Below are 21,676 nucleotides of genomic sequence, written 5' to 3' on the forward strand. Positions count from 1 at the left end.
CTAACTTTTTCCGTTCCTACTGTCATGATCTTACTTTGGGTTTTTATTTTCATTTTTTCCTCTTACTTCAGTGACTTTGATGTTCTCCTGACTGTGATTCTATGCAGTGGTTAGGAGCTGAGATTCTGGAGACCTGCTGCCCCTGCTTAAGTTCAGGTTGAATCACTTGTCGACTACATAGTCTTCGAAATGTCATTTAAATTATCTTTCTTTTGGTTTCTTCACCTGTAAAATGGGGATGATGATAGTTTTTACTTCAGAAAATTGTGAGAATTAATTGAGCCTACTTCTTTAATGTGCCTAATACAGCAGCACTAAATAAATATTAAGTACTATGAGATTATTGTATCACCCTACTTTCAGTCTTACCAGTCTTTCAATCTATTCAACTTAAATCTGTCAGTTTACCTTATTAAAATACCATGCTGATCAACCTATATCTTTGCTCAGATTTTTGCCTATGATGCCCTATTATCTACCTATGCTTTATAAATGGGATTACAGAAAATCTCAGGTAACAGAGTTGTGATAGCTACTATAAGAAGCCACAGGATAAACATGCCATATCTACATGAAGCCTAAATTTAATCAATTAAATGGTGTAGATTTTCAGATATTGTTTTTATGTTAAAATTAATCAATGTAAATGAAACGCAATAGTAAACATAATTATATGGTTTTAATGATAAAACAATTGCAAACAAATTTTGTGTTTATGGCAAGTGGTCGTAGCTCTATGGCAGTGGGAGTGTTCTACTTGCAAAATATGAGAAGCAATAATGTACAGCTTCATAGCCTGACTTTAAGACCTTTGCATTATGGTCCTAATATACTTTCCTATTCTATCTATTTCTAGATTTCACTTATATAAACCATAACCTTGCCAAATCAGACACGTTGATTTTTCCCATATATGTCCCATCCTTCCTCTGCCAGTTAATTAACTTACATGGTTCCTTCCTTTTACCTGTTCTAAACCACTTAACACCTCCTCCCAACACTCACACACTCATGTCTACTTTCCTCCATGTCCTAAAGCCCACGTTTCAGTGATGAATCGATAGAGTGTGATGAAGTAAAGAGAAACATGGAAGACGACTTGATGATATCTTTCGTTGAGCACATTAACATAGAAAGCTTTGTCTTAACCCCTGTTAGGAATAAATAGAACAAACAGATACATTTTCCATCGACGAAATCAGCAATTAAGTGGCAGCTTTTATTAAGGGGCTACTGGTTTTCTTTGAAAGGAATAACATTTTATGAAGGAAAAAGTCTCTGAACGTTTCCAGGGCAGAGAAGTTTGGCTATGTTTTACTGTGGACTACTGCAGGTAGAGAAGAGGTTTCGGGGGAGGCCATTTTGAAAAAGCGTTGCTGATGTCTTTTGAATGATGCAGGCTGAGACCCTCTCAAAATAGTGAGTACAGGTGCTGTTGGTGGAGAGTTATTTGAAAAGTTAATAGGATGGGAAAGTTTTCTAAGATTGTGTGACTGAATGCTGAGACAGTTGTAGTGTAGTTGAAAAATCTTTAGGTAGACCCATTTCTAAACCTAGGTCTGGCTTCAACACATTACGGGAATTTAGGGAAATTGTCTTTCTGAATCATAGTTTCACCCATCCAACCAAACAGAAATAATGATGGGAATATGAGGACTACATGAGGTGATCTGTTTGTATGTAAAAATACTTGGTATATTTTAATGGAGTTTCTTTATCTCTGAAATGGAGATAATAATCTATCTCTTCATAGGGCGATTCTGAGGATTAAAGGAGAAAGCCATGCAGTGCATCTACGAGGTGTTTGAAACTGTAGTGCCAAAGGGAATAAGTATTAGCCGTCATTATTATCATCACTGTTACTATTTATGTGCCACGCCAATAAGTGGATATGATATTATTATGATAGCATTTTGGTTTTAGTTTTGACATTAATTTATGATTTAGGGGACTAAAAAGGTAGTATTTTATGCTACTTTAAAAATTATTATAAAAAATATAAATATAGTAATATAAATTTATATAAATATATAAAAAATAAAAATAATTTTTTAATAAAAAAATTAAAAGCATTTAGCACATGCTTTTATATGCTTATAACCCCATGACAATTCTTAATCTGAGAAGCCAAGTTTTTGTTTTAGTGATCTTGCCAATTATGTTTTATTTGCATAGTGCTTTGTTTATTGCAAAGAGCTTTGACAAATATTTATCTCATTAGCTCCTGAAAACAACCCTTAATATTAAGCAGGGCAACACTGATCAACCAACCGGGAGATGAACAAACTGAAGCTGGGGGCATTGTGTTTTGGCCAGAGTCACACAGAAAGTTGATGATGGTCACAGTGGGCTTCTTTGGCTGCTACTGCAGAGACATCCCAGAGCTCTGGGTAGGCTTCTACTTATCAATGGCTGACATTTCAGGTGAGCTCTGGGAGGACAGGTACTAAAACACAAATGCCTTCTAATTCTCCAGATGCCAAGCAGCATTCAAGCACATAGGAGGATTTGAGAACTACTTTTTGAATTCACTTTTCAAACAATTTGAAAATATCTTCTGTGTTATTTCTTGATGATTCTAAATATAGGAATAAGATGTAATCTGTTTTAAAACTTTTTTGCAGCATCAGTGTAGGAACTCTAAAAAAGGCAGTTAAAACTTCTGCAGTTGCAGAATTTACACAGAATAGTAACAGTGATTATCTCTGGGTGGTGGGATTAAATGTAATTTTCTGAAGTTTCTGCTTTTTTTTTTTTTTTTTTTTGCTTATCTGTACTTTTTTACCTGTTCCCCCCCCCCCCATTAAATTTTATTTAAAAATAGTAATTACGTTAGGTTATCAACAGTACCACACTTTGGAGCTAGTGAATGTATTTTCCACATACTATTTTGGTGACCTTGAACAACTGCTTTGCCTGTCTGATTTTCAGTTTCCCTGTCTATGAAATGGAATAATAATAATAACACACAGCTAATAGGACTGTGGAGAGATTAACAGAAATAACAGAAGGATCCTGGCATGTGATAGGTGCTCAGTTAATATATGGCTACCACCACTCTTACCTCTTCTTCCCTACCCTTCAGACTGATAGTAATTTGGGGCTAGAAAACAATTTCAGTGCTGGCTTTAACTTCTTTATGGAATAAGCCATACACATTTGCAGAAAACAACTGAGCAAAAGCTTTAAGGTGACGAATTATCGTAAATCTCAGTTCTTTCCTACACATCCCTTAGTGACTGGCTCTTATAAGATTTTGTTATTAAATGCTACCTGGCAACGAGCAGAGGAGGCTGGCCAGATTATCCTACGAGGAAAGCTAGGAAGCATTGTTTAAAAAGGTGTGCTTGGAGGTGAGGGGAAGGATGAGAGGGGCTTCTGCAGGGTGTATTGGGGTACTTTGTGAGACAGGCCAAAATCCATGCGTTCTGGGGTCCCACATGTGCTTGTTTTGGCCCTTGTTCGGATTACTCTGCTTAATAGGAACCGGCAACCTCTGTTGCAGAGCCTGGGCTCAGTTTAGACAGCTCTCTAATTGGTTTATGTCATTCATTAGGCATTTCTTTTCTTTCAAGTTGGCAACTTGATGCCAGATTGTGGGGAGAGATTCCGTACCACCCGTGTCTGTTTTGTTGTTCCCCAGGTTATAAATGAGATGATGTGGAGGCTCCTCTGGCAGTGTCCTTAGCTTGGCTCCCAGTTTCAACATTGTTAGAGTCCTGCTTTGTTTGGACTGGAGGCTCTCCCCTCCCACTTCCACTGTCACACACCAGGAGCTGTGCTGGTGCAATGTGCCTGCCGGGCTGGCCACTTTCTTCTTTCCTCCTGCATGGAAAACTGAGGGCTTCCTGATCTGGGACCTGGATAACTAAAGGCTGTCTCACCCCTGAAGAGGGATTGCCAGAGGGAAAATGGGGAAAGGTGTGGCAGGAAAAAGAGCAAAAAGTGCCAAGGATAAGTTTGCTACCCCACAGATTCCTTAAGCTCAGCAGGCTCAGGAATAAACTCACTTCCCCTCCCAAACTTGCACTGACTGTTCTGGTTAAGGGCAGCAGTGTCTTCTCACTCATCAAGGATGAAAACCTCAGGACCACAAAATAGAAAGGTACATGGTGTAATTTTTCAAAGATATTTCCATCTAAAGATTAAGATTCTGTTGTCTTTGACTCACAAGTCTATCTCCTCCTTTTTATTCTCTTTGTCACTTCCCTGTTTCAGGTCCTCACAGTTCCTCCACACAGAGGCTCCTAACTGTTCTCCCTTACTTTTACTCTCCAAAATCCATCTTGTCTGTCAAGTTCTGACCATTTAATCATCACACGTCAAAGCCATGGCCCCGTTCATGTCTCTTCCCTTATTAAAAGCTTGCCTCAGTCTGCAGTTGTTTGCAAGATAAACTCCTGAGCCTAGTTTCCAGTATCTTCTACTACCTGTCTGCAATCTATCTGTGCAACCTTTTGGCCTGTTTCCCTGTGAACACTAAGTTTGAGCCACACTGGAACATTCAACACGCACCTATTCTTCTGTGTAAACTATATGAAGGGCTAAGATAAAAGCATAGTTGGATATAAAACATGTGAATGCCTCATTAGTTTACTTTTCTCCCCAGATGGTTATGCCCGTAGGAAACTGAATGGTGATTTTTGAAAATCAAAGTTTAAATTTCTGGAGAATGATAAAAGGGAAGAGATTAGGAATCAAGTACTTAGATACCATATCACCTCTGCAGTGATATAGAAGATCATATGGGGAAGTGGGGGAGGAAAAGCCAGCTCTTTCTTGGAGCTAATTCCAAATTATATAATAACCAGATTTATGGCATAATATTGCCATGTAAATCATATATAATGGTATAATTTGTGCTTGGGGCCCACTTTGCTTCTTGAGTGAAAGAAAATGAGCAAAGGTTGAACTGAAATGATCAATTAATGTTACTGAAACACTCATTAGTCTACAAGATTTCTGTGGGAGACTTACCTGTAAAAAAAATGCTACCAGCTCCACTGTGTCCCCTTTAGAGAGATGGTAAGTGGGGTGTGTATCACAGGGGGAAGTACACAGGTCTTGATTCAAATAGACCAATAGCAATTTGAAATAGGTTCTTTTAACATTAATTTCCTCATAAATATAATAACACTATCTAAAGATTTCTATAATATTTGAAGACAATGAATATGAAGCTGTGTAGATAATGTTCCCTTTTCTGTGTCACCTTTAATTACACAACACAGTCTCACACACACACACACACACACACACAGAGAAACTGGTTAAAAATTTTAAGCTTTAGGACAATGCTCATTATTTACCTCACCTAGGGTGAGAAGTAGAAAAATTCCCACACCTTCCCACATTCACACCTTTGTTTTATGTGCTTCTATGTGGAATAATCTTTCCCCAATCTTTGAATGACCATTTCTTATGATACTTTTTCATGCCCTAGTTAAATCACCACTTCTTTCAAAATGGACTCATCCTCAAATCAGATGTGGAATCTGCCCTCTGTAATGAGAGCTTCTCCCCTCAGTTTTCTCCTGTCTTTCTTAGAACCCATATCTTTCCTAGTAGACTGTGAGCAACCTGAATGCAGAGGCATGTCCTTGTTCGTCTCTGATGAACAATGCCAAGGCTGTGTTTTGAACACAGTTCAGCTCAGTACACATTTGTTGAATGAATAATATTGTTGCTAAGTTAGAGTTCAGTGCTTTACATCTTTTAAGCTACATTGACTCTGTGGCTTTAAATTCGATTCATTTTGTTTAGTATTCATTTGTTAACATCAACTCTATTGGGTACTATTCAGATTGCAAAAAAAAAAAAAAAAAAAAAAAAGGGCCTTGGTCTCTTTGACCCTTAAATTATTATGAAGGAGTCGCTTTCATATTCAGAGACTCATTTCTTCTCTGCTCTCTGTAGAAATGTGTGGGGATGTGGTAGTTGAAGGCTTCATTTGTATCCCAAGCATCTTTAGGGGATTGTACGTACGTGCAAATTTTAATTTAAATGATTGGAAGTTCCCAAGGGTGGGTGATGTTGTGCTAGACATAATGCAGGATTAATTAAAGACCGTGCTCAAACTTTGCCTTTCTGGCTCTTACAGTATTTTGGATAATGCTTACAATGCAAATAGAATTAATTAGCCACATAGTGAAAAGTTTTGCCACATACTAATTATGTTGTGGGGAAAGATGATTTACTTAGTTTCATTTTAAAATGATGCTCTAAAAAAAAAAAACAAAAACATTTAGACTATTTCTTAAGCTTTGACCAGCATAGGAGTTCGTGTTTTTGTTTCTTGGTTTGTTTACCTATTTTGGGGCTTTAGCTCCCTTAATTCAAGAACTATTTATAAAATGGAAGTACATTTCATGGATGAGTTGGTAAGTCAATGCTGGTCTTACCAGGATAGAACAAACTCAATTTCTTTTGCTTTTGCCTTGAGCATTTAGTCTAAATAAGTCATCAGGAGAGTTTGTTCTCTGCCTTACAGTTTCTGATCAAAATCTTCTTTGTGAAAGATCAGGTGCCAAAAATGGAATTTAACTGTGAGCTGTATTTTCCATGCCTAATTTCTTCAAAAGTCAATTTGAAAAACCAACTCTTCACATTGTAGTTTAGCAGAAGCAGGTATGAAAAAGCTTAGAAATTAGAAATTATATTTGATGGTGAATTTCAGGTGAGTCAGCAATGTGGTAAATCACCAACACAGCTAATGTTGCTGTTAGCTAAATTGCAGAAATACAGCCAATTACAATTATATAAATAGATATATAATTGTACACAGACATATACAATTATATAGAGATCTGTATATGGATGAACAGAAGGATGGGGTTTTCATGGCATATTCCATAGGAATTGGATCACTGTTGAAATATTGTTTCCCTTTTATGGCCACATGCTTTAATAAGAACACTGGAAAACTAGAACATGTTCAGAAGAAGGGAACTTGGCTGGTGAAGCAATTTTGACCTTGTCAAAAGAGGAGTGGTTGAAGAAGTAGGTGTCTGTTGTAGTTGCTGTTGCTTTTTAAAATAAATAAATATAGAGTGACAGGGAGATTCTATGATAAAAATGTTGTGTTACTGTAAACATTTGAATAATCTTCAAACAAACCTTATACTAGTCTGTTTTCTTAATAAAAATATTTTTTGAAGACTTAAGTTTTATAACTCCACTAAATGATAGAAACAGTGTCTGAATTGCAGCCTTTGGATTTTGCCCTTCATCACAATTCACTTATAAACCCTCTTTTTTTTTTTTTTTTTTTTTTCCTGAGGCAGGATTTCACTCCCATGACCCAGGTAGAAGTGCAGTGGTGTCATCTCAGCTCACTGCAACCTCTGCCTCTTGGGTTCAAGTGATTCTCCCACCTCAGCCTCCTGAGTAGCTGGGACTACAGGTGTGCGCCACCACGCCCGGCTAATTTTTGTATCTTTAGTAGAGACAGGGTTTCACTATGTTGGCCAGGCTGGTCTTGAACTCCTGACCTCAAGTGATCTGCCTGCTTCAGCATCCCGAAGCGCTGGGATTACAGCCATGAGCCACCACGCCTGGCCACTGATAAACCATCTTCTGCTTAGATTCCTGTCTTGCAATCAGGTAAAAAACGACCATGCCTTTCACTTCTCTTCAATACCAATGCCCTAGGTGAATACTTCAGATGACCCTTCTTTTGATCCCTATCTAGCCGTGCCCATCCCCACAGCCTGAGGAGCCCTCACGGCCAAGGATATTTGCCAATCCAGATGCCCTACTGCTCCTCCCACTCCCTCTGACCACTTGTTCTTAGGTGGGGTTACAATCACCTGGGAGCTCATTAGAGGTAGAGTCCAGAATTTCAGGTCTACTCCAGACCAGGTGGATCAGATTCTGGAGTTTAAGAAAACCCCAGGTGATTCAGATGCTCATTAGAGTTTCTCAAGCATTGTTCTAAACCATGCTCTGAGTGTCGGAAAACCTACAACTTCTTACCTGATGGCCCTACATCTGCTTGCAGGGCTTGTGTGAGTTTTTCAAATGGGGCTGTCCTTCAAAGAGCATATCGTGCTGCCAATGGACATACACATAGGGCAGAATGGTGACCAAGAGGTTACCATTTGGGAAGAGGACTCGTGTATGGAACTTGGGAACACAGGCTGGTTGTTCTCATGTAGGCAAAGCCTGCCACACTAAGGGACAGAACTCTAGGATTGGGAGAAATGGAGGGAGGATCCCAGGTCTCTGTCTGAACTATCGCTCTGGGCCTGGGTGGAAATACAAAGCTCTGTGGTAGAAGTAAATCTTAAATAAAAACAAAATCATAAAACCCCAAACTCATATGTATGCAAAGCAATATTATTGCAACATGAAGATAAATCAAAAACTTCAAGTAAAACTTAACTCACTTACCCCAAAGCAAATATACACTGTGGAATGTAGGTGAATCAGCTCTATTTCAGGAAGCATTGAAATTTCTCAACTTTGTATATAGCTTAGTATTTTACACCATTTTCCTTCTTTGCCCGCCCAAATTTCTGATTTGACAGGTTGTGATGGGAGCCAAAACAGCTAGCAGGAATGTAAAATAATTCAGAAAATTATATTCTTGTGATTTACTTTGCAGGGTTCTACTAAAGAAGTGCTTTAAACCAGTGATGAGACACAGCCTTTACGTACAGTCTTGCACTGGTTCAGCTGTCTCCTATCTGTATTTTTCAGAGGAGGAAATGTACTGAGTATTAAAGTGACTTCTCCAAGGTCACCTAGTAATGCTGGTGCTGAGAATTGAACTCAGATCTGCATCCTCTGACCTCTCAGACTGCTTTTATTACATCAAAGTACTTCATCAGTAGCACGAGATTTTTGTGGTCTGAGTTTCACCTGTGGTCGGGAGGATATACTCACTTTGGCAGGGAAGGGGTCACTGAACTCTTGCAAAGCAGTTTAAATGATTCATGAGGGCCATAACCTAGAGAGTGTGTGTGTGGAAGTTTGCTTTGCCACATAACTTACTGTATGAAATACCATAAATAAACGTCCTCAGGAAATGTCATGAGCTGAAAGAGAAAACAAATGAGTGTATCACGTATCTTCTCTTGAAATTCGTTCCATTTCAAATTCCTCCAAAAGTGGGGAAAGCAGAGCCTTCGGTACCCACCATTTTCCTGGGCAGACCCGTGATTTCCTCAAGGGCCATGACAGCTGGGCCAGAAGTTTGTGTTAACTGGTCTAAGTGCCCATGTATATATTCCGAACCATCTACTCCCAACCTCTCTTAAGAGGAAATGGAAACGGAGATTCTGAGAATTTTTTTTTTTTTTTTTTTTTTTTTTTTTTTTTTACTTAGTGACTCTGTGCATGTTGAAACTTGGTTTTTAGGGTGCTCAAAAGTACTTCCTTTTAAGAGGGGAGACAAAAATTTACACAAACCTGAGGCCAGTGATTTGCCAAATGTACCAATTTATAATGAAGGGAGTTGCCTCAAAATGTTTCCTTTATTGTGTAGCATTTTTCTTGGTAACTTTGTAAGAGAAGCTCTTTCCTCTGTCTACCTGGCAACCTCTTGGCACGGAAAGCCTTCAATATAGATGTGACGTGCCAGCATCTGCAACAAAACACTTTCAAAGCAAACCACATACTATACACATGCAAACGTACAACCTTTCTATCCTGGGCATTGCTCGAAATATCTGTTATGTACCCCTCAAAATTGATGAAGGATTTCTCTTATCTCCATCAAACAAACAGGAAACACTTTAAAATCTCATTTTTAAACAATACAACTCAGAAATATAGACTAATGAAAAACAAAAGCAGCTGGAGCCAGATCACTGTGTTCTGAGGAATGGGCATTTTTGTTTTATTTTGAGGTGTGTGTGTGTGTGTGTGTGTGTGTGTGTGTGTGTGTTTTACAGTAAAGACCATGGGTCTACTCATATCCAACCTGTTTGACCATGAACTGCAAAATGGATATCATGGGGGCCATGAACATGATTTAGACATCGATCCTGTTCTTGATCAGCTCACAGTTCATTTGATGATGTAACATAAGTATATAGAATAATTTCATATTGATGAAGTTATCACAAATGTTTTAAGACAGGCTCAGCAAGTCGAATGGATGGAGCTGTGAGGGGCTGTGGTTTTGAATATTGGAAATGCATGCTAGAATTCTACTCAAAAGGCCTTGCATATCTGGCTGAGAAAGTGTTTCTGAATTTGGTAGGCAACTGGAAGCCACTTTAGTTTTTTGAGCTGGTTGGAGTGGCACTATGGAGCAAGGTAGAGAGTAGATTAATTTAGGTGAAGAGAGACCACACATAAAAAAGTAAGCTCTATAATGATTCTCTTCATGTATGCTCACTGGGAAAACAAACAATTGGTTACTATAAATGCTTCTTTTCTTCATTGTCCTGTATAGCCATAGGATACCATGGGATTATCACAGGATGTGGAATCAAGAGACCTAAAATCTAGTGCCTGATCTAGCACCTACTACTTAATGTCTTTAGACCTCACTTTCCTCATCTGTAAAATAGAGATTCTGAAACTATCTTGTGAGCTTGTGGTAAGAACTAGACATAATGTATGTAGATGTCTTAGCGCATTGCCTGGAACATTTAGTCCTCGCTCTTAAGACAGATGATGCATCTTAAATATGCAGGTTATCATTTCCATGTAAGAATAATAGGTGCTCATTATGGAAAGTAAGAATTTTTAAAAGAAGAAAAAGAGTTGTGTCAATAGTGTTAAAGTTCCATTGTGTCTTTTTCAATCCTGTTATATGCTTCCCACTCAGGTTTAGTGCCAGGGTAATGAACTGGAAAGAAAGCAGTCTTAATGTTATCCTTCTTAAGATTTTACTCTTCCTTTTGCCAGATTTGCTTTGCTGTTTGTAGGAAGAAGAACCAGAGCTAGACCAGATAAGCTCCAGATCCCTGCATCTGGCTTTTCACTCTCATCACTGAAGATATATTCCTGGTCCAGACCTAGAATCTGAGCACTGCTGGGAGTAGGCAACTTCTGCCAGCAATGCCAATATATGTCCCCTTTGTTAACCAGCCCTCGGATATCCTCAACATTCCTACTTTACCAGTAGAGCTCATGGCTCTTGACCGGAAATCCAGGTCAGAGTTCTATCTTTGGGTCAGAAATATCTGGTTGCAAATCCTGGCTTTAACTAGCTCTGTGCCTTTAGAATTTTCATAATTCTTTTCTAGTTTCCAGGTATCAATAATTTATGAAGAACAAGGAGATAATGGATGATAAAATGTTTGTGTGCTGGGCACGGTGGCTCACGCCTGTAATCCCAGCTATTTGGGAGGCTGAGGCAGGAGAATCACTTGAACCTGGGAGGGAGAGGTTGCAGTGAGCCGAGATTGTGCCACTGCACTCCAGCCTGGGTGACAGAGTGAGACTCCATCTAAAAAAAAAAAAACAAAAACAAAAACAAAAAAAAACACAAAAAAACACAAAAGTTTCTGCGCTGAAAGACTTTCCAGCTAGCAAATATTGAATGCCTAGTAGGCACTGTTAGAGGCTTCACATTTGAAATTCTATTTAACACTTTATAGTATGTTTTTGAGAAAAATACAACTAATTCTACTTAACAGAAAATTAAGGTGCAGCAAGATTGGTAAACCTGCTAATCTTGCTGCAATGATGGCAACCATCATTGAATCTGTTGAAGATAAAGGTTATATTTCATGTAATGTTTTCTTCTCTTTTTTTCTTCTGCCATTATAACCATTACCACCCCATCTTTGATTTTATCCTCTTTTGTGTTTGCCTCTAGTCTTCTTAGTGACACCCAGCAGGAGGCTGACAGATAGCAAGGCCCAGCCCCACTCTTGGCCTGGAGACCAAGGAAGGCATCCAGCTTAGCCACGGGTTCCATTCATCTCTGAACACACCATGCCTCTTCCTTCTCTAGTTTTGCATCTGGCAGTTAGAGACACATTTTTTCAGTTAATTAAACCACACCCTACTGACTCCTCAGTGACTCTTCACTTGCTTCCATGTTAGAATTAGGCTGCTCCGGACCATGCACTTTTCTATTGAATCACAGCACCCTCCCCTGCAACTTCTACCAATTTCTGTAGATTTCTTCTGGGCTGTCTGACTTCACCCTGCTTACTCACATATAGCTCAACGGGACATAATTACAATCACCACAAACACACAAATTGTGGCACATAGCACATATAAAATTTTTCTTATGTGGATCTTTGTTCTTATGATTTCCTGCCTTCAGTGTACTTAATGCTATCTTCTTGTCAAAAGTCTTATATCCATCAAACCCCAGCTAAAAGGCCCCCTACTTTATAAAATCATTAGACTGCTCTGAGTTTCTTGAAGGCTTGTTATATCTCTTTCGAGGTCCTTGCATGCACTTGGTACAGAGTTGAAGATCAGTAAAGATGTTTTGAATGAATGAAGCCTTTTTTCATACCTTTTGTGAGAGATTGTTCCTTCCTCTGAATCTTCATCACAATTGTATCCAGAGCAATTTCTCTGAACTTTATGGAGGATTTCTATCAGGGATTTACTTACAATGTTCCCACTTAAAGTAATTGTTCGATTTTGAGGGAGTTACACCCTAAAATGTTTGAAGGATAGATCAGGGTATGAGGCTCTGTGTACAGAATATGACAATGCCAGTGTCTGCCAAAGTATGACTCTAGCAATGACAACATTTTATGTCATCCTCATCAGTGGAAAGAAAGTTATCGCTTTTAATCCTAGGATGACATTTGTTTCCTTCTGACAGACGTGGACTTCAAATAGGCCATTTAGACGCTCACAACTTAAAGTAGCATCCGGTTTCTTTTCCTTTATTCAAAAGCTATTTATTGTCAACTTCATTGGATAAGCTTTCCATTTAAATGGCAGCTGAGAAAACACAGCTTTTTCTAATAACTTGTTGCATTTTCCTGAGAATAAATGGCCTGATAAAGAGGATATTTTTATCATTTGCCCATGATCCCAATAATAATATGTTCCTTGTTTTCCTGTCAATAGAAGTTTTAAAAAAAAAAATTAGGAAAAGAGCAGCTAAAGTCAGGAATGTTGATAGCAGCAAGAAATGGCAGCCTGATGGTGACGGAAGAGACAGCTGACATAAGAACCAATAAACTTAGCAGTCAAGAATCTTTTAGAGCTTTAGGCAAACAGTCTGACTCTTCATATACAACAGCTGGCTTTCATAAAGGGAAGCAGTATAGGAATGTATTATAATGGTTTTGAGTATTAATTTGGGTAACATTTAGATTTCTGTCTATATTTGGCGAATTTAAGGGGTCAAGGACACAAGACATAAATGATGAACAATAAATCCTTTCTAGGTCTTAAAATCTGGTGTTTTTGATAACTTTTATTAATTAAAAATAGCTATTTTTAGTATAATCTGTTTAAGAAAATAAGTATGTAAGTTTGAGAATGACTTTCATCCAAATTAATTCACTGAAGAAAAAAATATTTCTCTGTGTTATTTAAGTGAAACCCAAATGTTGGTAATCCTCCGCTCTGATGGGTCAAGCATGTTAGATTTGTGTAGAGTTGCAGTGTCCTCTAGACACTAATCCAGTGCCTTCTTAGTTTATAAGGATGGAATTGGCACATCCAGAAAAGTGCCCAGTGTAAACCACAAAGAAAGTGACTATAAATGCAAGAATTTGAACCACATTTTTTTTGACTACCAGCCCAGAGATCTTACTACCATAACATGTAACATTCTAAAAATGGAATAATATGACATTCAAATTGACAGGCATCCTATCTTAGTCTGTAAACTCATTCATTCACCTTCATTAAACAAAAGTTCATTAAGTGGTTTCTATGTACCTGGCATTGTAAGCAGCCATATTTATTTTAGCATAAATATTTACTGCACAAACACATATATATTCCAACATTGTGAGTCATGAAATCTTAAATTGGACCTTTGGTTTGGAAACTTTGTCTTCCTCTCTTCAGCCATGAACATGACCACCTCTAGGACAAGCACATTTAAACTTTCCCAAGCAGATAAACATCTCTTTTAAGGACTTGGGAGATTCCATGACCATTTTTGGTAACCCTTTCTATAATTATTCACTCTCACTTGATCTAAATTCTGCTTTTGATTTAACCTCAAGTCTTTTCTGCAGGTTAAGATCACTTTTTTTCACCTTTTAGGAGAAGAATGGTCAAGTCTTTGTAGTCTTCTGAGAATTTCTCATATTCATTAAGTTATCCCTTGGGTTATCTCTTGGTTTTTTTGTTTAACCAGCATAACACAAATTATTCTGGTCTTTCAGCATAGATCTTAATATATTGGGGGTAGAAAAGGACCTTATAAATGATCCAGTTTTAACTACCTGATATTACAGATGGATCCCTGGAGCCCAGAGAAGTAAAAGGTTCAAATTACCCAGTTGAATAGTGGAAGATCCATCTTTTGAACCCAGACCTTCTAATTCTCACTCAAGGTTTTTACAATGGCACCACAATGCCCCTGAATCTTTTCTTTATGAACATTGCCGATCTGCTTTATTTATTACTGACCTCTGCCTCAAGTAATATAACCCATAGAATTTCGTGGTTACCCTTGCCAGTAAGTGGTTAATCTCATTGAGCTAAAGGCCCTGGAAACTTCTGGGAGGGAGCCAGGTGAGCAAAGAGAGCAGATAAAGGCAGCACCTGCCCATGGGTTTGGAACAGCCTGGGGACATGGAGAGAATGTAAACACATTCTGCAAATCTTATTGTCTGACTCTGTGCCAGCGTCTTTTGGGTTCTTGTCATGGAAAATATTTCCTCTGAGGTCATTCAATGAGCAAAGGAGCACTGAATACCCTCCAGGGTGCCAACTCTGTCCCTGCTTTTGTCCAGATTAAATAAGCAAGAGACTAACATTTCATGGGCCTAGAAGGTTGCCTTTCAACAATACATGCTCTAAGGTAGGGGAAAAGGAGACATTAAGAAAATAGATCATGTTGTTCTGAATTGCTCTCTCCCCCTCGCATGCCCGCCTCCTCCCACTCACAGCCTCACTCTGTTTGCTCACCCATACTTACAAGCACACACCCTGCGTTTAGAGCAAGAGTTAATGTCTGTGCTTCCTCATAAATCTCGGTTTGGTGCCTCCAGCTATGTTTTTAATTCTGTGGTGGAGCTTTGAGATTTGAGATGAGTAGAAAGGAGGGGCGGCTGATGGAGGTAATAATGAAAGCTGCCATCTCTCCTTCTAGGGAGCTAGGCGTCCTCGTTCAGTTCTGCTAACAGGTAGTTTAGTCCCTTAACAGAGACTCTTTGGAGGCCAGGGTAGAAGGAGAGTCCTGAGGAGTCCAGGGAGAGGAAGCCAGCTATTTTGCCCTATGCAAGAGGACATGTGGCTTCTCCCTGAAGAAACAAGAATGCACAGAATGAACATATTAACTCAGACCGAGTACTAACTGGCATATTTTCTAGCTCAGTTAAAAACGACTTAGAGGAGAGGAGTCTTTCCTGTCAAAAATAATTTATTCTCTTACAAAGTTGGTTATCAAAGAATGTTTTTCCTTCTTCCAACCTGCAGCCACTTTTTGTGTTGTTAAGCCCTATTTGTTTTTCACCACTGTGTGCTTTGCTGCTAGTACGAGCAGTTTCTACTGTGTAAAGCTCACCCCTTCAGCATATCTTTGCTGTTTTTTGTGTAGGAAGTAAAACTTCTATTGGTCTGCTATGATGATTTAAAGTAGTAATTGCTCTGCTCTTCTATCCTGCCAACAACGGTGTTTGAGTAGAATTCTGAATCTGAGTCACTGAGTGAAACTTGTAATTAACATGACTAAAGTAAGAACTGCGATCTTTGAAAACTCTAGTCTCAGTTACATATCTCTAAAATAAAATAATTAGAATCTGACCTCTCCAAAAGGCCTTCCAACTCAGATAGCTTAGAATCCTAAAAATCCGTGACTATTACAAACCTTCTTCCGCCAAGTCCATATGGGACCCTTCCCCTGCCTCTGCCTCTTTCTGGGAGGCTTTGGAACTTACTAGAAGTAGAGTACATTGCCCTTCTTACTTCCACTACTGTGGGAATGGAGGCCAGATCCAGCTGGTTTCCTTGAGGATAGAAAGTGGGAAAAATTGTAATAAGTGATCCTCTATTTCTATAATAAGACTTGCAAGTTTCTGTTTGTGCTTTTTGAAGTCTGGGAACAAATTGATAGTAAAATCGGCTCATGGATTGTCAGATCATGGACTTACAGAGTTCAGGCACTGAGTCTTATCCATTTCTGTATACCCTGCATAGAGACTGTGCTAAGGAAATTATGGAAATGAAAATAGAGAACTTTGGAATGTTTTAGAGAATCAGCTCTGAGGTGATTTAAAAGATTATTTTTAACCCATCAGAAAATATAATTAAGAAGTTAGGCTTATTCAGACTGAAGAAAAGAGAATTGAAGAGCTTGTTTAAGCTATCTGAATGGAAGTATTTCTGATGGATTTAAATTCAAGCAGAAATCTTACACATGAAAACATTGATGGAAGGCAGAAGCTGAACACAAAAGAAGCATCCTTGGACCCAGACACAGGTAGAGGAAGAGGGTTCAATAGGTGAAGACAAACATAAAACATCCCAACACTTCCTCGTGCTAGAGATTTGCTTCTCTGGTTTTGTTTATGTCCAGTGATTTCAGTGTTTTTCCTCTCCCTGTCCCTTTTTTCAATTACATTTCACTAGTGGTTCTTGACTTGATGATCTGATTAAATCTGGTCATATTCTTTAACTTCTTTCCTGTAACTACATCTATGTCCTCAAAAATAGCTCAAAATTACTATATGGGTTAAATAAAAGAACAAATATAACATCTCTAACAGTACAGAGTCGGTAGTATGGCACACAGTAGACACTCAATATACACTAGTGGGACAGTGCCTTATAGAAACAAAACTTTTATCGTCCATTATCCTCTTGTTTTTCACAAAATTATTGTGACCTAAAGATCAGAAAGGTGGTGTGAAATGCCCAAAGACACAGAGCTAGTGAAAGTCATGATTTATACCGAGTATGATTACAGAAAGAAAACTTCCAAATACTTATTTTCTTGATTATTTGGTGTTGGCAATCTTTACTTAGGACTTTAATTAACCCATCATAGCAGCTCAGTGAGAAAGTCCCAGTCTTCTTCTTTTTTCTTTTTTTTTTTTTTTTTTGCGACAGAGTTCTGCTCTGTTGTCCAGGCTGAAGTGCAGTGGCATGATCTCGGCTCACTGCAACCACTGCCTCCTGGGTTCAAGTGATTCTCCTGCCTCGGCCTCCCAAGTAGGTAGGATTACAGGCTCCTGCCACCACACCCAGCTAATTTTTGTATTTTTAGTAGAGACAGGGGTTTCACCAAGTTGACCAGGCTGGTCTCGAACTCCTGACCTCAGGTGATCCACCCGCCTCAGCCTCCCAAAGTGCTGGGATTATAGGCATGAGCCACCGCACCTGGCCAAAGACCCAGTCTTCTTACCCTGACAACTTAACTTGTTTGTAACTGTCTCCTTCACGTCCAGTGCTTCCTTATTTTCCTATAGTCTCAAAATTGCTCATATTGAGTATATTTAAGAATGCATAGTTGGCTTTGAGACAGAGGTTTTCTTCTGATAACTGACCGGATCCCTAGGCAGGCTTTTCCACCCATGAATGATGGCAGCCTCCTCAGAGCAATTCTTTTAACTTTGTGTCTTTTGGAAATAAGGCAATGTTATGCAATAGCAGGGCTTTAGCTTTGAATATATTTCGTACCTTAGCCCAGAATAGTGAAAAGACCCCTGAATGAGGTCTCAGGAAACCAGGACTCTTGCCAGCTCATCCCTGTCCTGTAGTGATGCTTTGGGAAAGTTCTGGTACTTTCTGAGTCTTAGTTTTTTCCATCTACAGAAAGGAAGCACTAGGCTATGGCTTCCAAGAGCCCTTCTAGCTCTGACACCTTATCTGCAATTCCACCGAGAAATAGCTTTGCCATGTTTGTAGAATGTTGTGGTAGGTCCTGAAAGCCCCTTGGAATGATAGGAGAGTACTTGGTGTGACCTTTGCAGTAGAGGACTTGTTCTGCTCAGTGGGGCTAATTAGATGCTTCTAAACTAGAGAATTCATACCCCAAGACCGCTTATGGATGTTGTGTGTACCCAGCCAGATGATTGTTACTGGCGTCATGACCGTAGCTGCCTCCACTCTTCACACAGTGACTGAGGTCATGGAATGTCTCAATATAGAGACACTCTATAGAACAGATGAGGAAGTCATATTTTTTCTAAATATGGGAAGACATATTCAGAAGATTCAGAAAGAGAAATGATTCAGATTCAGAAAGAAATTCAGAAAGAGAAATAAGCTTGCCCATCGTCGCGTAACATTAAGTGTCAAAATCGAGACTGTATCACAGGACTCCTGGACATCCAGCTCACCTCACTTTTACTCCACTCTGTTACCTCCCAGGATTTCTTTCATGTGACTACAAGTTACTATTAAAAAAAAGTATTTCTGGTCATAAAGGCATCTGCAGTCTCGACTGTTCTAATGGTGTTTGACAAAAAAGAAGATGATAGTCTTTCATAGCACTCTGATACGAACGACTCTGCTGGATGGCCTGAGAAACCCCACCCTTGGAGAGATAACTTAGCTTTAGATTAATCTTCCTAGTTTTCACCTCTGGAGCTCAGGAAAGAAGGTTGGTTGAACTTGTATATTTGAAAGTGTACAACATCTCTGAGAAAGGTCCTTGTTATACTCAGATTGACTGGTTATTTAGAAATAGGGTCGCTCGTGAATTTCATGCTCAAACTTCATCTGAGGTTTCCCTAAGGTAGAAGAATATAATGTGTACTTATTAGGCAAGCTCTCTTGGCAGATTTTCATCCCCTTTGGATAAAAGCAAAATTGCACCCAGCACATAAATTGACATATGAAGCAGTAAATAATTCCATTGTGCAAGTTGTTTTAATGGACTCAATCCAGAATGCTTTATTAACCAGCACACATAGAATATTCATTGAGTTTAGAGTTTATTGTCAGGCCAGAAAAATAAGTGCTGGGGGATAATAAATGCCAGCATGCCAGCTGAGAAGGAGAGGGAGAAAGAAAATTTTAGAGGTATATTTATCTTCTATTTTTCTATTCTTCTCAGTATTTTTATTTCCTCTGTTTTTTTTTCCCCCCTATATTCTTTTTTTGTTTGTTTGTTTGGTTTCTTTTTTTTTTTTTTTTTTTCCTTCTTGGGCAAAGGATTAAGTACAAAAAGAAAGGAGGGTATCAGTTTTCAAATATAATCATCAAAAATCTGAGAACTAGCCAGCAGAACGTTTCAGGGACTTTTCTTACTTTCCTTTCGTGAGAAAAGTTCAGGTATTAACCAATTGGGGAGTGGAGTGTTATATGCATTTGTATGAAATTGTGCTTATACAATCTCCACATGGATAAACATTCAGAAACCATAACAGCATTCCCGAAGGAATCCTTCCTTAATACAGGAAGTGGCAGTTTTGTGAAGGCACCACAATTAAGCTCTGGTTTTTCATTCCAGAAATCCCAGGATTTAATTTTTAGACAAAATGAGACATCTGTGATGTTCCACAGGGCTGCTTAGAATTACAGGCAACTTAGTTTCCAAGCTTGTCGAATGCAAGGTACCTGAGTTTGGCTTAACCTCCGGGCATCTCTTTGCATTCAGAGATATCTAAAACCACAAATCATAAATTCTGATGGACACATGCGAAAGAGGCCTCAGAAACACAGTTTTGTTATTCAGTGTGACTGCAACTCCTCTGCCATGAGTCCTCTCCCTGTTGTCTCTAGCTTACTTTCTCTTGCTCTGCACTTAGGTTCACTAAATGACCAGGCCTGGGTTATGCGAGTGACTTCCTCCCACATCTTGTGGATTAAGACTGTGAACTTAACAGGAAGGGGCAGGCACAGTCTTTCTACAAGCTTTGACATGTTTGTTGCTGCAATTTCACTGAATGGAATGTGTGCAGAGAATAGAGGACAATGAGATTCAGAATCTGAGGTCGCAGAACATTTTGAGTTGGTCATCATCTCCCTCAAAAATCATGTGTGTTCTACCATGCGAGAAGCCCCATGTCTTGTCTTAGTCAGTTCTTGCTTTTGTGGAAACTGTGATTGTCATGGCATCTCCTTTCTTCTGGAAACTGTCTCCCATCTGCACTGTTCTGTTACTGTTCACCTCTTTGATACCTCCTCTCTTTCTCTTTTAATTCTTACCATCAGAATCTTGGCGTGACGTCACTATCCATATTTCCAGCTCTGGCCACTGTTCTGAGTATCAGACTCACATTTCCAAGTAGGTGTTTCCCACATAGAATTCCTCCAAACACCTGGAATTTCCTATGTTTAAAACCAAATTCACCTTTTTCTTCTCACCCCCTAAAATCCTTTGAACAGTTTAACTAGCTGGGAGTTAAGTCACTTAGCAGCAATATGAAGGCTGACTGATGTATTACATTCTATTTTTTATCTTTTTTTTTTTTTGGAAATGGAAATGACTAATCTAATGGAAAACCCCTTTCTTGTAGGAGACAAGGAGAAGGCCTTAGGATCTACTGGGGGAGTCCAGAGGAGCAGTCCCTACTGTCCCGCTGGAACCCATGGTCTACTGAAGTTCCTTATGCTACTTTCACTGAGCACCCTATGAAATACACCAGCGAGAAATTCCTTGAAATGTGCAAGGTAGGAGGCATCTTGGGTATTACTCTTAGATTAGCTTTGTTGCTGGAGTTATGTGCTTCTAGAGACATGTACTCCTAAACAAAACATAAAATAAAATAAAATAAAACCAGCAATTTATATAGACAAAAACAGTAATAGGTTTATAGATTTTTTAGTAAAGAGTCAGTCTGTTTTTATATGTAAATATACAATATATTTATATATAACATGCTGTTTTCCCCTTGCTAATTGCATGCATTACCTACAGGGTGTATATACTTTCCCACATATAATCACATTCTAATTATTTTATTCAGGGAAGTGTGGAATAGTATAAAGCATAGTTCGATGTGGTTCAATGTGTGGTCATGCTTGATTAAGTCACTTCTCTTTCTGAGCTTTGGTAGTCTCACCTCTAAAATTAGGATAATGAGCACTGCCTTTACTCCCAACCTCACTGGACCATTATAAGGTTAAATAGAATGATGTGTGTATAAATACTCCATGAAGTGTAAAGCTATTCAGAATTTCTTTGTCTTTAAATTTCATCTCATCAAGCAGATTTTAGACTCATTTCTAAAGGGAACAGTTTTCTATTATTCTCTCACCTCCTCCAGGTATCTTAAGCAGTACTGAGGCATTCTAGGTAGTCAAGAAGTAAAACAGTTGGAGCTGAAAATGTAGTGAAAGATCAAACTTTGTATTTTCAATAAAACCAAATATACACATGAGTGCACTTATAGACCTAGAAATTCCTACCTTCTCTTTCCTTTTTATGTTTGCTTTTATATTTTATCATTCATTTCAGAATATGACAATTCTTTATTTGCTATGAATTCAAAACTTGGCAATCTGCATCTAAAGACTTTCTGTGGTTGATGGCATATATTATGTTTCTTGCATTAAACATACCTATTCATGCAAGTGTAAATATATGTGTATGTGTGTGAAAATATTTTAAATTGATAGGTCCTGGGGATTTTAAAAAGAATTTGAGGCGACATATATTTGATTACAG

At 38.6% G+C, this 21,676-nt stretch overlaps 1 protein-coding gene across 1 annotated transcript in view; it reads left to right on the forward strand.

Moving 5' to 3' along the window:
- Positions 1–21,676, forward strand: part of TPRG1 (tumor protein p63 regulated 1) — a 149,120-nt gene that overhangs the window by 113,737 nt on the left and 13,707 nt on the right. Inside the window, exon 5 of the mRNA XM_038003060.2 lies at positions 20,526–20,679. Coding sequence (XP_037858988.2) covers positions 20,526–20,679 — 154 coding nt within the window. The remainder of the gene's footprint in view (positions 1–20,525; positions 20,680–21,676) is intronic.

Source organism: Chlorocebus sabaeus, chromosome 15 (genome assembly GCF_047675955.1).
Source record: "Chlorocebus sabaeus isolate Y175 chromosome 15, mChlSab1.0.hap1, whole genome shotgun sequence".
NCBI classification, from domain to species: Eukaryota; Metazoa; Chordata; class Mammalia; order Primates; family Cercopithecidae; genus Chlorocebus; species Chlorocebus sabaeus.